This window comes from Scophthalmus maximus, chromosome 12 (assembly GCF_022379125.1).
Source record: "Scophthalmus maximus strain ysfricsl-2021 chromosome 12, ASM2237912v1, whole genome shotgun sequence".
Lineage (NCBI taxonomy): Eukaryota > Metazoa > Chordata > Actinopteri > Pleuronectiformes > Scophthalmidae > Scophthalmus > Scophthalmus maximus.
The window spans coordinates 20,215,131-20,229,106 of record NC_061526.1 but is presented as its reverse complement, the minus strand read 5'-3'; the positions used below and the strand labels follow the sequence as shown (position 1 = coordinate 20,229,106).

The following is a 13,976-nucleotide window of genomic DNA, read 5'->3' as shown; positions in this document are numbered from 1 at the left end:
TAAAAACAAACTTATTCCAGTAGAACATCTCTATGGGAGCAGGAACTAAGCTCTGAATGCTGCGGAACATAAAGGTGTAAAGAAAACAAGTCGGATGACGTCGACGCACCTGACGCCCAAACCCGGAAGTGGGCTTGTTCGTTCACTAGCGTACTGAGCTAACTCATCCCGTGCGCGCTGCCGGAAGACATGGGGGGCTGTGTTTAACAGCCACTACTGATAGCGCTGCTGCGGAGAGTCCACCGATCACAGCAAGTCCAACTGAGAGCCCCGTGCAAAGGAAGGTACGTGGCTAAAGGGCGCGGGAGGGATATTTTAATGACGACAACGCAACTGTCTCCTTGTGCGTTGTCGGCTAGTTAGCTTTGGGTCGGGGACGGCTGACGACAAGTTGGCTCTCATCGAGGCATTTCACCTCAATCGGACGTGACAGTCCGCGACGTGAGTAACATTGAGCTGCTTGAGTTCGGAGCTGCGGTGTGGTTTCATCCTCTTGACGCGATTGTCGTGTCGAAACGCACCAGTGATCGTCAACCCGCCCGGTGTCCCGGCAGGCTAACGCGCTAGCCGCGGTGCTAAGGCTAGGTAAGGCTCTGTGGTGCAGGTGGTTCCTGTTGAATGTCCGACACGCTGCTCGTCCGGCCACTATGATGTGGACAGCTTCGTAATAGAGCGTTATGACAATGCTGTAGAAATAATCGCACTCTTCAAACGTTGTGCTCATTGGAAACCTTCAAACCGCCTCAATTCATCCCTTTGGTATGTGTTGTTTGCATTGCCCTTTTGTTGTCATCACAAAGAAAACACACAGTTCTGCCAAAGTGTTGACAAATGAGGAGCTACGATTTCCATCACAGGAGAGGGAGTCAGGTTTAGAAATCCTGCAAAGCTGCATGCTCTGTGGCTCCAGTAGATCTGTCTGTTACTGAGACATGTACATATATACAGTACAGATATGGATGCTCATCAATATAATTGATTTGGGTGGGTATTGGCAAGGACTTACAAATTTGGATGTGTATATCCAGTGTGCTTCGATCCATGAACATTTGTTGGGAAGGAATGTGTAAAGCATTAATTATGCAAACTAATGTTTGCATCCCAGCTTTTATGATGATAACATATTGTTGTATATTTAGTATAAACTTGGTCAGCTTGGTTTCTACGTATATGATATACGAAATACAAATGGAAAATTATAAGGACTGCAAAACTGTAAAAGAATAAGGAATGTGCAGGAAATAGTGCATCCGTGTGCAATCAGTTACCGGTAATAATGTGCAAATGTGCACCCCTAACCCTTAATGCAAACGTGCCGGGTTTTGTGTCAAACAGGGAGTCGAGAGTGTCTCTGTCAGACAGAGGCGAGGTGTTTTGAAAGGCTTGTGGCTGGAAAAGATTTCCTGTAACTGTCCTTGTGACAGCAAAGCTGTAGGAGCCTTTTGGAGAAGGAGCTCCGCTGTCTGTCCAATGTGTGGTGGAGCCTGCAGCCTATAACAAATCCAGCTTTCTTAATCACTCACTTGCTTAATCCGTTACTGTCCGCCATGTTCTCTTGTCTGACTTCCTGTTGCCTTACATGCTTTCAAGTAACTGAAGTATTTTGAAAGACGGCCTCACTGTGGAGTGCATGAGTCATTTGAAATTTCTGGGGACAGATTGTGCTTTTATGGTGCAGATTCTCCTCAGCACGAGCAGGACGCTGGTTGGTGCTTTCATGTGCAAATTTCCAAGCAGGTGCATCCGAGTGCATGTCTAATGGATTGTTGAAGGCCTTTGCTTGGCTCCAGCAGTCTCTTTAAGTGATTGCAAAAACGTAATGTTTTGACACTTCTTTTTACTGGTCTATAACTCTTAGTTAAAAACTTTTTGAATTGTTCTGCCCCTCTCTCCTCAGCTGACAGGTCCAGCCTGAACATGGAATCCATGCTGAACAAGCTAAAAAGCACTGTCACCAAGGTGACAGCAGATGTCACCAGTGCTGTCATGGGCAACCCGGTGACACGGGAGTTTGAGGTTGGACGACACATCGCCAGCGGCGGTCCCGGCATGTGCTGGAGAATCTACAATGGCACCAAGAAGTCCACCAAACAGGTGAGTGTTAATAATCCGCCCCCTGATCAGAGCAGCTCCAATTCATGCTCAGACTTAAATGGATAAATAAATGCTGGCGCTTGTGCTGTTGATGGAGTCAGCTGAAATAACTGGGGGACTTGATGAAGCTAGTTTCATCACCCGGTTGTTTTTCTTTGACCCGGCAGGAAGTGGCAGTGTTTGTGTTCGATAAGAAGATGATTGATAAGTATCAGAAGTTTGAGAAGGACCAAATCATTGATTCGCTGAAAAAAGGGGTGACACAGCTGACCAGACTGCGTCATCCCCGTCTCCTGACCGTGCAGCATCCTCTGGAAGAGTCACGGTGATTAATGCACGCACAAACACAAACACAAGCGCGTATATATCAAGGAAAAAATTGAATGAGTCACAACTCAAACAAGGGGTTGACATTCAAGGTGAAATGAAAAGGCAACAAAGGTATTCGTCAAAGTTATTTGATGTTATTTCTTGTGTGTGGCCTTCAGGGACTGCCTGGCGTTCTGCACGGAGCCAGTTTTTGCGAGTCTGTCCAATGTGCTGGGCCAGTGGGACAACCTGCCCAGCCCCGTGCCCAACGACATCAAGGAGTACAAACTCTACGATGTGGAGACCAAGTATGGTCTGCTCCAGGTGAGCACACAGAGAGGTTAAGTTGCTTGATCTAGCTATGTATTATTTTTTATGATTGATTAGATGCCAATGTCTAGCAGGTTCTAATAACACAAGGCTACGTATGGAAGTATTTATTTACATGCTGTTGTTTGTTATAGCCAGTTGAACCAGCTCAATTCCACGCCTCGCCTTATAATTTAATTGTGTTGTCTGCCCGGCTGCAATGTCAGTTCTCATTTTTCTATCTCTTCAGATGTCGGAGGGCTTGTCCTTTCTCCACAGCGGGGTGAAAATGGTTCATGGTAACCTGTGTCCAGAGAACATCATCCTCAACAAGAGTGGAGCATGGAAGATCATGGGCTTTGACTTCAGCATCTCCTCAATAAACTCCTCAGACGCTGAGGTTTGTTGAAGATCTTTTTTTTTCTCCCTCAGTCCAGCCTGTCAGGCAGCGTTTACACTCAAGCCTACTGCCTGCAAGAATCTTTACCGCATCGATGTCTTGCAGCATGGTCACATCTTTACATTCTCATTCTGTCTCTCTTCCCCTTCAGCCCAAGTACACGTGTAAAGAGTGGGAGCCCAACCTCCCTCCACTCTGCCTCCCAAACCCTGAGTACCTGGCCCCCGAGTACATCCTGTCCGTCAGCTGTGACGCTGCCTCCGACATGTACTCCCTGGGTGTGGTCATGCATGCCATCTTCAATGAGGGCAAGCCCGTCTTCCAAGTCAACAAGCATGACATTTTTAAGAGCTTCAGCAGGCAGCTGGACCAGGTGAGTGGAGGTGTGCGAGATGTGGCCGTGCTGTAGCTCTAGAGAGTGATTTTGACTTTGAACAGAACTACCGTCAACCACTGATTTTTATTATCTCCATGTGTTAGCTTTCCCATCATTTCTGTGTTTCTCCCCATTGTAGCTGAGCAGCATCAGTCCAACAGTGCTGAACAAGATCCCAGAGGCGGTGCGGGAGCACGTCAAAATGCTGCTCAGTGTCACGCCCAATGTCCGGCCCGATGCCGACCAGATGACCAAGGTCTGTGATTCAGATCCATTAAGATGATCATGTCAAGTCACATAGTATACTGTTTGCACTTATGCTGGAGTTGGTATTGGAATTTTTTAGGCCTTATTTTTTACCTCTTTTTTTGTGTGAAATTCAGATTCCATTTTTCGACGATGTGGGTGCCATTACTCTCCAGTACTTTGACTCCCTCTTCCAAAGGGACAACCTACAGAAGTCTCAGTTCTACAAAGGCCTCCCCAAAGTCCTGCCCAAACTACCCAAGGTAAGTGCCTGTACATTTTGTAAAGGAAATGCAGTGTACATTGAAGTTACGCAGAAATTTTTTCTCTGTACCGTAAAAAAAAATTCAACCCATCCTCATTTCCCTCCCTGCAGAGAGTGGTGGTATATCGAATTTTGCCGGCGTTGACCTCTGAGTTCGTCAACCCGGACATGGTTCCCTTCGTGCTGCCCAATGTGCTGCTGATCGCCGAGGAGTGCACAAAGGAGGAGTACATTCGTCTCATCTTGCCCGACCTCTCACCTGTTTTCAAGCAGCAAGAGCCAATTCAGGTACACATAAAACACTTAGGCTACTTACATCAACTGCTTGTTTAAGAGACTGTACAGTTGTAGTCACGCATTTTTTGTGAAGTCAGCAAAGTAGTTTTCTCTGGCAGTTTCATGTTTGAAAAAACTGAGGTTAATCAATTAAATAGAACCTGACATGCTCTATTTGTTGTTCAGTCTGTTACTTTATCAAGACCCGTCTTTCTCTGTATTTTTCTTTCCATGCCTCCTCAGGCGAGTAACATGGTGAGTGGGCTCTGTTGTGAATATGCTCCAGTTACATCAGCTAGTGAATGTGTTATGTTGTTGGTGTTGTCGCTCCAAAAGCTGTACTAAAGCCACTGAAATCAGTCTCCACTCATTCCACTTACCACCGCACACAGGAGTAGAAGATGGGATCTTTTTACTTTTTTTAGTTCCTAACCCCTGAGTCCCTGTGCTGTGCAGATCCTGCTGATCTTCCTGCAGAAGATGGACCTGTTGCTGACCAAAACGCCACCAGAGGAAATCAAGAACAGTGTGTTGCCCATGGTCTACAGAGCTCTGGAAGCACCTTCTGTACAGATCCAGGTACAGTATAGGGGGGAAATGGGGCTGTTCAGTATAAACTCAATTACCCAGAAATCCAGAAAGATATTTATTTTTGTGTTGCCGGCTTTTTGACTTTTTTTTTTGAGAGAACAGTAAAAATGGATGCTGCTTTTTTGCATCATAAAAATTTCATATTTCATAACGTCTTGTCCATGACTGAGCAGGAGCTTTGCCTGAACATCATCCCGACGTTCGCCAACCTGATCGACTACCCATCAATGAAGAACTCCCTCATCCCTCGAATCAAATCGGCCTGCCTACAGACCTCCTCACTCGCTGTGAGTCTATATTTTTTGTTCAGTAGTTATGTGCTTCAAGTGTCTTAACTTCTTTCCTTGTCCTCTTAAAAATGTTGACTTTATATTTTCCTGTGTTACCGCGCAGGTACGAGTGAACTCTCTGGTGTGTCTGGGGAAGATTTTGGAATATCTGGACAAGTGGTATGTCATTGATGAGATCCTGCCCTTCCTACAGCAGATCCCCTCTAGAGAACCAGCAGTGCTCATGGGCATTCTAGGTAATGACACAGGACCTTCTCTCTCCACTTCCCACTCACGTGACTGAACCAGTCGAGCAGCCTCTTGATTGCTTACTTGACTTGCTTTCTCCTCACCAGGAATCTATAAATGCACCTTCAGCCACAAGAAGCTGGGCATTCCCAAAGAGCACCTTGCCAGCAAGAGCCTGCCCCACCTCGTATCTCTTAGTATAGACAACAACCTCAACCTGAATCAGGTACTGCACATTTAAATTATTGCGGGTGAATTAAATCCGTGAAAAACATATCCTATTATCTTTTTTTTGTATCATCTGCATAAAACTATTTAATGCGAGTTCCCTCTTGTCTGATCCGTTCTATGTTTCAGTTTAACTCGTTCATGGTGGTCATACGTGACATGCTGGGTCGCATGGAGGCTGAACACAAGACCAAGTTGGAGCAGCTGCACATCATGCAGGAGCAGCAGAGGTACGTGTGAATTTGATTTTTAGACTCTGATTAATTCACATTGACTTTTAATCAAATAGCCATAAATATTAATGGGAATTGTGATATGAATTAGCCAAGGCGCCTGGGGTAATTGGATCTCTGATAGAAAGCAATGAATAGTCAATATTGGTTACATGAATATGATAACTGCTCGACTGGCCAGCCTCGTATAAATGCCTTCAAATATTTTCTGCTTTTTGTTTTCTAACAGGAGTATGAACCCATCCATTTCAAACCCAGGGAACAAATCCGAGGAGACTCAAAGTCCGCCACGCTCTGGCAACCAGGTGAGAGGTTGATTACTAACTGTGGAAGAAATATTTTCTTTTGCTTTAGAAGATCATGGAAATACCAACAGTGTTTATTATTTTTATTTCTTTGCTGCAATGATTCCATCTGTTTTGCTTTCCAGGTTGAAGATATCTTTGGCAGTACGGGGGTTAACGGAAAAGAGAATGGGTCTGTAACAGCAGGGGCAGCATCACAGCCTAACAGAGTATGTAAACGATTCCACACCTCATTTACACACTATTTCTCATTTTGCATGTAGTCCGGGCGGTTCATTGGTCTCTCTCCGCTTGAACTCCTTCTAGATGTCCCTGACTCTGGAGGAGAAACAGCGATTGGCTAAGGAGCAGGAGCAGGCGGCTAAACTGAGGAACCAGCAGCCGTTGGCACCGCAGACTATCAGACCAGCCTCCACCGCCAACTCACAGGTAGAAGCTGCATGCTCCTGTGTACACACACACACACGCACACGGTTGTGATTCATGGTTTGTGAATATTAATCCCTCTATATTTAATGTTGCAGGCGAAGGATCTGACCAGCAGCCTTCTCAACAACATAACATCACTAAACAGCCTGTCCTTGGCCAACACGGCACGACCAGCCCCGGTGCAGGGCGCCACCATCGCTGCCTTCCCCGCCTCCAGCCCCATGGTCTCTAATGGCTTCAATCCACCTATGGGCTTCCAGACGGGAGGCATGGGGATGGGCATGCGGCCCCCAGGCGGAGGCCTCTATGGCGGCATGGCCACCACCACCAGCACCCCAAACTTTGGCGCGCTCACACAGAATCACGTCTCCGTCGGGCAGACGAATAAAGCGCCCAACATGGCAGCCTTGGACAGTCTCTTTACACCCAGCAAGCCCAAAGTCAGCCTCAACCAAATGGGTCCCACGGCTGCACCTGGAACCAACACCCCCTGGCTCAATCAGTACGGTTCCGCCCAGACGGCTCAGACTCAGTTGCAGGGTGTGTCAGCAGGTATGGGAGGGGTGCCCACTGGGTTCGGGATGCAAGCTAACCCTTTCTTCAGCCCACAGAACTTTTCTCAACCTGCCGCCACCCCTAGTATGAACCAAAGTGGAGTCAAACATAGCGCCTCCGTCAACAACGATCTGAAAGACTTATTTGGCTAAATCCAAGGGAAAGATGCCCCGGGTTAAGTATATTGTTATAATAACTTTGGACAGAAGAGCCAGGAATTCTCACAGAAATAGACACTGATTGAATGTGAAGATTTGAAATCCCTTCAAGGATGTTGCTGTCTGTATTTTTAAATGCGATCCTGGTTTAAATTCTGAATCTCTCTAAGCTGCACCTGAATTCCATTTCTACCCGACCAGAAGGACAAAAAGGTTGTGGGTGGGAACTTCTACTTCTATACTGTGTCCTATAAACGCTGGGGGGCTTTCCTACTGTTTTGTACTTGACATTCTTGGGAGTCCAAATGTCATGGGTTGAGATGAATCCCAACTTGGCTTATTCAGGAAAGGCTTTGTGTTCATATCATGAATGATTGAGTGGATCGAGTGTCTGTCACTAATCCCCCTAACAGTCAGAATCACCCTCAAGAAAAAAAAGACGGGGAAAAAAAACGTTGCCTCCATGCCACACATCTGCTCACTTTCAGGCTGCTGTACCTTTTATTGTTTCTCCAGACTATTTTAGATTTTGCTGCATGTCTTGGCTGATCACAGGGTTGACTTAAAAAAAACAAAAAAAAACATATATATACAGCATACACCAAAATGCCTGAGCCCAGTGGGAGGTGGCTTGAAGTGTAGCAAGCTTGCAGTTACTGATGTGCATCCCTCTGCAGTCCATCTCCATTATAACTGTTTCTCTGCAGCACCTCCACTTTGAGAGCACAAGTTGGACTTTCTGGTCTGCTCTTCATTTTCCCCCCTTTGGTTCCAGTGAAGCAAAGGGGGGAAGCGTCATCTAATTAATTTAAATAATAATTTAATTGAATATTAAAGTGTTTATAACCACTTCACCTCCATTGTTGGCAAAAATTACTTTTGTATGAGTTTCTGTAAATGTAGAATGAATGGACGTGTGTGTCTGTGTGTTAGGATGTGTTGCGTAGCTTTTCATAGCAACAATGGAAGAGAAGATCATTATGCGCTTGCTTAGGAAACTGTGCCTTATATGGGCACGTGAAACTAGACTGACGCCACTCATCTGTTTCTCAAGTGTTAGCGTTCTTCCCTGTTAAATCTAGCTGTCTGGCATTGGCTTTTCAAATGTACATGCTTTGCTGCATGTTACTGAACTCGACCACTTTTTCTAATAAGCGTTCCCTAATTATGTCACCGACCAAATTACATTTTTATTCCCCACATCCAGCTGGACTTGCTCTCAAGTCCTTCAATGTACAATTGCTGTTGATCTTGTACAGTCGAAGAAATCGTTCTATATTTAGTTTTCAGCACTTTTTAAGGGGACCCCTGCTGGCGACATATGATGAAGTGTAAATATATAGTTATTTAAAAAAAAAAGCTATAGCTCGGCGAGGGCCCTGGCATTTTTTTATGTTTTGGTGATAATGGTTAAGAGGCCTTAGATGAGTCGTGTGCAATAATCCGTCTCGGTTGTTGAGGGTGGATATCGATTGACTCAAGCAGCTTTGTCCTGACGTTCATCTCCCACGGCAAAGTTGAAGGTCTTTCTGATTTGCTGTTCTCACATCAAATTCTCTATTTTAAGGTTCCTAGATGCACCTTGGCCACTGCTGACAGCGCTCTCTCTTAACACTCTGAAGCGTAACATCTTTCTTTTTGGATTAACTTCTGTTTTTGTGTAGTGATGCCACCCACACAAGGTGAGCCTTCTCTGAAGCAGCATGGCAGTGTTATACACTTTTGTGAATTTGGGTCTGGTGCATTTCCACTTTTTTTTTTTTGTCATACGACGACGCGTGCATCTGTGATTGGATCTGTTTTCACCTGTAGATCGACTCGCACTGTGATTATTGATTTCATCGCAAAACGGATGTGACCTTTGGCAGAGCACCCCAAAAGCTGAAAACTTAAAAAAAAGAAAAAAAGAAATCTTATTCTTCTACAAGATTGTTTGTATACCACTGCTGTCATGTATGTGTTGTGTGGCCTGTGTTTTATCTGTTGAGGTGCTGGTCTCTGAGGTGGAAAATCTGTACATATAAAGGAAAGTACACAATCTAACACTCTGGAAGTCACCGTCATTATTTGTACAAACCATTTCAGATACTGGAATATAAATCACATGCCCAGTGATTTAAAAATAAGCCATATCTACTGATTAAAAGGCAGCATTAATGAACATTATATGAACATGCACAATTTAATAGACAGCATTATATGGTACAATTAGGTCAAGGTTTTAGTTTCATGAACAATGATACGCAGGCATAATAAGGCAGGGTTATGATAAACATTGGTAAACATTTAGGTTTGAAGTTAAAAAATAATGGACGACGCGCATTAAACTCATGGAACCTGCTGATGTAAAGATGGAGGTATTCTCATATACCTTTTTATATGAAATATCCCATGATTCATTGGCTGTTTTGCAAGATCGTCCACACTGCAAAGAGAAGATGCAGCTTGTGCGGAGTCATACCAGTTTGAGAGTCGACCTGAGGCGGGTAAAAATAAACGTATTCCCCCTAATCTGTCAGTGGTCAAGTCGTCGCACTGGTCTGCTGGTGTTGGTGGACAGGTTCCTCTGGGTCATGGCTGCAAAAGACATCAGTCAGAAACGTCAGATACACTTGGATTAAAAACCTCGTAATTGCAGCTCACCTGAGAAGTCCAGCTCATAGCTGAAGTTCTTGGTAGTAAATGACATTTTGCCTGACTGGTTCTGAGTGTAAAGGAGCTCGATGTCCCGACTGGAAACACTGCACCGATGATTTGCCTGCACGACATAGAGAGAGCAACACATTCTTGTTATTCTATATCGTATTTAACGCTTATTTACTGCTCAACATTCACAGCATTTACACACTAACACAATGACGCGTCTTACTTTGGAGTAATCTTTCCATATTCCACAAATGTCTTGGAACTGCCACCGTGGCGTCGCACCAGAACTGAAGAAGAGAAGAAGTTGAAAACATTCACAGAAGAAAACACAAAAGTTTTACAGATACACTTCTCACACACACATCTGCCTTGCTACGCAGAATTGGTGACAGATATGAAACGGGAAATACGTCAGTTATGTAAGTATTGCGGAAATGTTTTTATGCAGCAATGTTTTTCAAGTTAAGGTGTTTATGTTAATGTTTGAAATTCAATTGGGGGGAGAGTCATGTTCATCTTAAATTATGTTAATTTTGGGGGGATTTAGATTTCACTTTTCAAACGAATGGATGAATTAGGGATATCTTTCTCCAGACATGCTGCTCTGCTGGCTCCCGGCGACAAACGTCCTCCTCACTGCTCTCTTGGTCCCGATTTTGTTGTTGACTTGACACATTCCTACGATAAAACCAAAGTCGAGAATGCGTAATTATGCTTAATTAAAACAGTTGCACTGATTTGTTTGGTCTGGCTGAAGAGCCCGCTTTAGTGGTTGCGCAGCGTGAGTGCGTTATACTTGAAAAATCCAGCGCGTATGAGAATCTCTTGATCATGAACTGTAGCTGCCCCCCGGGGTTCAGTCGGTAATGCCCCTCGATGGCGGTGCTGTCATACGAACATACCTGCACACAAATACATCCACTTTAATACATATTGTCTCTGAAATGTACAACGACAAGTGCACAGGTACATACTTTATGTTGAAACTATTCAAGAAAATGATTCATCTTAGACGTATTTTCTATTTGACCACCACGGATGACTGAAATGATTTACAAGGTAAATTAATAAATACCACAATATATTGAAAGTTATATTGATTTAAATTTAAACTCTTCTTATAGATATTTTGGCACGTTTTGTTTATGTTCTTGTGCCGCAGCTACTTGAAAGAGTTGATGCCCTACTTACGTGTGCTTGGTATTCTGTCCACTCCCCCTCGTCTCCCATGAATTCCCACCTGTAGCCTCCTCCAGCGAGCTGGGAGGAGGAAGCCGTGGGCAGGACTGAGGTGGTGTTAAGGCTGCAGAGACATGAGGAGACTGTCACGCATGATCAGACCTACATACCGGGGCTTTTGAAGGGGGTCTCTCTGCAGTGCGGATTCCTATACAGATCAGAGGTTTCACTTTCCTTACTGTCGTCTATTCGTCTACACTCACTTCAAATTCTGTTCCAAGTTACACTCGGAGATAAAAAACCTCCAAGGAAAGGGCTGTCTGTCTGCGGACCGCTCTGTGTAGATTAACGCTGATCTATTTCGGGTGCATCACATGCGTGAATAAAAAATCGTCTTACCTCCCAGAGTTGGGAGTGAATTTTGGTCGCCGGCGTATATTCCTGCACAGGCCTGTGATGCAGTTTGTTTGGGTCATGGCTGCCGAGTGAAATGGCGTCAGTTAGATTTGGCACATTTGCTTGAAATTACGCGGCTGCCAAAAGTTTAAAAAAATCAACGTACCGGAGAAGTCAAGTCTGTAGCCTGTAGAGCCGACCGTGAATCTGAAGGTTCCCTGAGGGTTGAGAGCAAACTGACGCTCAACGTCTCCGCTGCTGACCGATGAGGCCAACATGCTGGAGCCCTGAAGACGAGGACGAGGAGGGTAGAAGGGATGTGGTGACTGTTTGTGTGACGTTAATCAAGATTGCACATGGGGAGATTCAAAACCTTGAATGACAAAATGAACCTTGGGCTTCGTTGCCCTGGATCCTCCTCACCTGGGATCCATATTCACGCCACAGCTGGTCATCTCTGAAGTACCAACCCACGTCCTCGGTCTGACCCTGAGGAACGACGCTCAGTCTCTGAACACTGAGAGTAGAGGTCCGAGTCTGCAGCTTGTCAAAGTCAATGAACACCTGCCTGGGAAGACACAAAAAATAACTTTGATTCATTAAATTTGATCAGTAGATAGAGTGGACATTTTGCTCCGAATTCATCAACACAAAAATCCATCCATCCTTCCATGTAATATTCATATTAGAACTCTGTGTCCCCATCTGTGTCAGAGGTTTATCCATCGTTTTTTTTTCCTGCAACTGTCGAACAAACGTCAGAGGGGTAAGAGCAGTTATAAAACCACACCACTGACCCTTGGATGTCAGTGTCGATGGTGATTCCTTTGGCTCCAGGTTGGCAATAGTGGGTCTCGATCACATGGTCATTATCAATTGTCAGCCACTGGCGTCCATCGGACAGCTGCCACTCATAATGTTTCCCGCTGACTGTAAGACAGGAGGAACATTGGTTCCTGTTACACACATGGGTTCTCTAAAGTAAGCAGCCCCGAGTCCAGTTAATGTTTGACACCGACTGCTTAGTTCTTTGCAGCCTTCCTTGTTGTATACTGTAAAAACTATCACATGACAAATATTTTTTCGTATACATTACATACAAGAACTTTTTCTAGGCCAGTAACAAACAAGAAGTATGGCGGTAAAATAAACGATGGGTTAACCCACTTGACTAATCTGTTATGGTCCCACAAAGTCAATCTGGCATCATACCCAGTCTGGTATTCATTTTAATTCAGTGTTTGAAACGTAACATGATACTAACAGGGACTGATGTAGAATTAATCAAATAAGTGAGCATTCAAAAAATAATCTATATTGTTTTCTCTCAACTTTTTCTTTTCATGCTTTCGTTTTGAATTATTAATTTGACTTGTCAATCCAGGTGAGAGTAAAAAATAAAAAATTGACCTGACTGACCTGGAGTTTCCTGCAAATCCATGATCTCCTCTTCCTCTCCCTGTAAGTAACAAATACAAAAACTAAAACTGAACAGTTCACATTAGAACATCACTGAAAACGTTCCGTGGCTCAGCTGATGACGAAGACTCACAACGTGCTCTGGTTGAAAATACACTGCAATGACAAGAAAACATACACATTATACAGACATAACGTGGGCTCAAATCGAATGTGCTTTTTCGGTTTGTCTTATTAACTTACATCTCTCTATTATATTCATTACTCACTCGTGCCAAGCCGTCGATGTGCTGTATAGATTCCACTTGTCAACTCGTCTTTCACTTTCGAAGCAGAACGGGGACACCTCCCTGTCAGGGATTTTTTTAAATAATTTTTTATTTACATATGAAATTCTTTCTCAATTTTTAAAAAAAATTTTTTGGTGATACTAATAAAACAGTTTAATTGCAGCCAGCACACGTTATTAAAATTGCCTGTTGACATGGCACATTAAGACAAGTTATGTATATTTTGTACTACTTGCATTTTGTTGCATCCGTAGTGAGACAAAAGAATGAAGTGACAGTGAATCATCTGCACTGAGTTGTTCCGGTTGTACCTGTTTCTATACAGTCTATGGGTTGTACCCGTCACATAGTGCAGCCCTGAGTCACTGGACGTGGCCTTGTTGACATTGTCATAACACTAAACGGCAAACGAAAAAAAAAATGTGGGGAGGAGGATTTTTTTTAAATCTTACATTTCGAGAATAAAGTTGAAATGTCGAGAATAAAGTCGAAATGTAATTTCGAGAATGAAGTCGAAAATTGTGACCCGGAGGCACTTTTCGGCGACACCAAACAACCGGATGTTGACGTTTTGCTAGCCAGTTCGCTAAGCTAACGCTAGCTGCTAACCAAGTTGTAAAGTTGCGATATAATTATTATTGACAGGCTGAATCTGGAAGAAACGATGCGGTGACTACGGGTGTTTGCACACGAACGTCAAGGTGTTACCTGACACGAGAACGTTCAATTGCAAAAAACCGTGAATGAATTTCGA

General features: G+C 44.1%; 2 protein-coding genes across 7 annotated transcripts; one reads left to right on the top strand and one right to left on the bottom strand.

Moving 5' to 3' along the window:
• The first annotated feature begins 63 nt into the window (after nucleotides 1–63).
• Nucleotides 64–9,335, top strand: scyl2 (SCY1 like pseudokinase 2). 3 transcript variants are annotated; one of them, XM_035646507.2, is made up of 19 exons: nucleotides 64–284; nucleotides 1,898–2,094; nucleotides 2,262–2,419; nucleotides 2,583–2,727; nucleotides 2,963–3,112; nucleotides 3,264–3,485; nucleotides 3,628–3,744; nucleotides 3,872–3,997; nucleotides 4,111–4,287; nucleotides 4,519–4,530; nucleotides 4,732–4,854; nucleotides 5,040–5,153; nucleotides 5,260–5,392; nucleotides 5,492–5,610; nucleotides 5,742–5,842; nucleotides 6,075–6,150; nucleotides 6,276–6,359; nucleotides 6,457–6,579; nucleotides 6,675–9,335. In XM_035646507.2, exons 2-19 carry the CDS (start codon nucleotides 1,918–1,920, stop codon nucleotides 7,284–7,286), a joined length of 2,769 nt encoding a protein of 922 aa, XP_035502400.1. In that variant the 5' UTR covers nucleotides 64–284; nucleotides 1,898–1,917; the 3' UTR covers nucleotides 7,287–9,335. The 3 variants fall into 3 exon arrangements, with proteins under 3 accessions (XP_035502400.1, XP_035502418.1, XP_035502408.1); XM_035646515.2 differs by lacking the exon at nucleotides 64–284 and adding an exon at nucleotides 319–585; XM_035646525.2 differs by lacking the exon at nucleotides 4,519–4,530 and having other exon boundaries at nucleotides 70–284.
• A 114-nt stretch (nucleotides 9,336–9,449) lies between these two features.
• On the bottom strand, nucleotides 9,450–13,696 carry si:ch211-244b2.3 (uncharacterized protein LOC557230 homolog). Of its 4 annotated transcripts, XM_035646608.2 has the most exons (14): nucleotides 13,459–13,696; nucleotides 13,202–13,282; nucleotides 13,066–13,088; nucleotides 12,933–12,972; nucleotides 12,311–12,443; nucleotides 11,937–12,081; nucleotides 11,680–11,800; nucleotides 11,517–11,595; nucleotides 11,130–11,241; nucleotides 10,735–10,840; nucleotides 10,535–10,616; nucleotides 10,162–10,225; nucleotides 9,936–10,059; nucleotides 9,450–9,869 (listed from the first exon to the last, which is right to left on the bottom strand). In XM_035646608.2, coding segments are annotated over exons 2-14 (1,092 nt in total). In that variant the 5' UTR covers nucleotides 13,203–13,282; nucleotides 13,459–13,696; the 3' UTR covers nucleotides 9,450–9,807. The 4 variants fall into 4 exon arrangements, 3 of the variants coding, with proteins under 3 accessions (XP_035502501.1, XP_035502482.1, XP_035502492.1); XM_035646589.2 differs by lacking the exon at nucleotides 13,459–13,696 and having other exon boundaries at nucleotides 13,176–13,282; XM_035646599.2 differs by lacking the exon at nucleotides 13,459–13,696 and having other exon boundaries at nucleotides 9,936–10,050; nucleotides 13,176–13,282.
• Nucleotides 13,697–13,976: the final 280 nt, after the last annotated feature.